Here is a 1,811-nt window from a genome sequence, read left to right as displayed (position 1 = left end):
TGTTTAATGAGGGAAAATAGCACATGATATTTCCACATATGCTTCATTCACAGAGAAACTGTATTGCACAGGATCTGTGGTTATACCTGCAGCATTCAGGGTCAAGTCAGACCCCACTAAAAAGGACTCACTAAAATGCAGTTCCTGACATGTGTTATTCCCTTTGGGGAAATGTTTTGTGCAGTTTTATATTTTGGTGATAACTGGCTAGCAAGAGATGTGCGGAGGCAGAACTTTTTTTGTTAGTCAAAACAGGATCTTTCCTCCAGCATGGTGATGTGCATCTGCATAACTGAAAATTATGTATGTGCTTGTACAGCACACAGTATAATGGAAGTCCTAGTCTGTGTTTGCGATGCAGAATTGCTACCACAAAGGTTATAATATAATAACAGCAATTATAGGCAGTAGAAAAGCATAGGAGAACTGAGCACTGACAAAAAGTGTTGCCATTAACTCAGTGTGAAAGCAAGATGACCAAGATAGACCCCACATGTTAGGCTTCACATCTATTGCAGAAATCCTTGCAAGCTATTTCTAGTGTAGCGTGTGGTCTATTGGCTCAAGTAGGTGAGAAATGCAAAATAAATACTTTTTTTTCCCACTTGCATTGCTCTAAAGCAGAGCTTTGGAAGCTCTTTGCTCACATTATTTCCTTTTTCATTCTATACAATAAAGAGAGATGAGAATTGTCTGCTGTTTTGTTGGTTTTTTATCCCCTGCATTGCCATGATCTCTAATGATCCGTCAACAGGCTACTGGTCTTGCCCTCTATTAATACTTTTCTCCATGTAATGAGATAAGAAATCCCTTTCACGTCAACAGAGCTCGTGCAACCTCACCCTGGCTTATTTTTGATGGAAAAAGTCTTGTAAAACCAAGCCTCCAGAATGAACTTCCCGTTGATACTCACAGCTTCCTACTGTGCCTGTGAGCTGCGGTGGCAAAGACTGGATCCCTGATCATTAATAACATCGGGTGCTCTCTCTTATTGCCTGGTAGATGCATGTGTAACTCTACATTTTTGTAATGTTAGACAAACCCCATTTCCCTCTTTTTAACCTATCTTCTCCTTTTGCCCCTGATTTGTCCCCATTCTTCAAGGCATCTTAGGAGTTGATCTGTTACTCGTGCAAGTCTTTAGCTGTGATGAGGATTCTTATGGGCCTAAAGAGGCCTGTTGTGCCTTAGTGGTGGCCATTTAAAAAAAAACACATATGAACAAGTCATTCCACAATGATATGAGTTTCTTTAGTTATTTACTTGCCTAAGTAGAAGGCTTGGAGAGAAGCAATTATTTTTTTTAAATACATACATACACAGAGCAATGTTTGGCATCCATTTGCCTAGGTTTAGGCCTGCATGGGGGAAAAGGTTAAGTATGCAGGAGCATTATTAGCACTTTGCTGGGTTATGGCCAGGGTGAGACTGGGCAAACCTACTGGTACTCTGATCTCCTCTTGGTTCGGGTTGCAAAGAGACTTCAGCGGGGAGTCATGTTCTTTCTGTCATTCGCAGATTGGCTACTGGAACGAAGATGAAAAATTTGTCCCAGCAGCCACCGATGCACAAGGTGGCAACGAATCCATGAGTCTCCAGAACAAGACATACATAGTTACCACAATTCTAGTAAGTTTTTTCACATCTCCCTCAAAACTTTCTCCGCTTACGTTTCTTGTGCACGGTCTCCCCCTTTTCTCGAAACATTTTACATAAAATAATAACAGCACTAAGTTGAGGAAGGACGGGTTGAATGAATGGACTGTAAGGTAGATAGAAAGCTGGCTGGATCATCGGGCTCAACAGGTAGT

At 41.2% G+C, this 1,811-nt stretch overlaps 1 protein-coding gene across 3 annotated transcripts in view; it reads left to right on the top strand.

Annotated features, from left to right (window-relative positions):
- Positions 1 to 1,811, top strand: part of GRIA1 (glutamate ionotropic receptor AMPA type subunit 1) — a 155,579-nt gene that overhangs the window by 99,093 nt on the left and 54,675 nt on the right. For all 3 annotated transcript variants that reach the window (XM_019506103.1, XM_019506102.1, XM_019506104.1), the window contains exon 9: positions 1,519 to 1,629. In XM_019506103.1, coding sequence (XP_019361648.1) covers positions 1,519 to 1,629 — 111 coding nt within the window. The remainder of the gene's footprint in view (positions 1 to 1,518; positions 1,630 to 1,811) is intronic.

The sequence above is a fragment of the Gavialis gangeticus genome, unplaced genomic scaffold (genome assembly GCF_001723915.1).
Source record: "Gavialis gangeticus isolate Ggan-Ray unplaced genomic scaffold, GavGan_comp1, whole genome shotgun sequence".
Classification (NCBI taxonomy): domain Eukaryota; kingdom Metazoa; phylum Chordata; order Crocodylia; family Gavialidae; genus Gavialis; species Gavialis gangeticus.
This window is presented reverse-complemented; position numbering and strand designations above follow the sequence as displayed.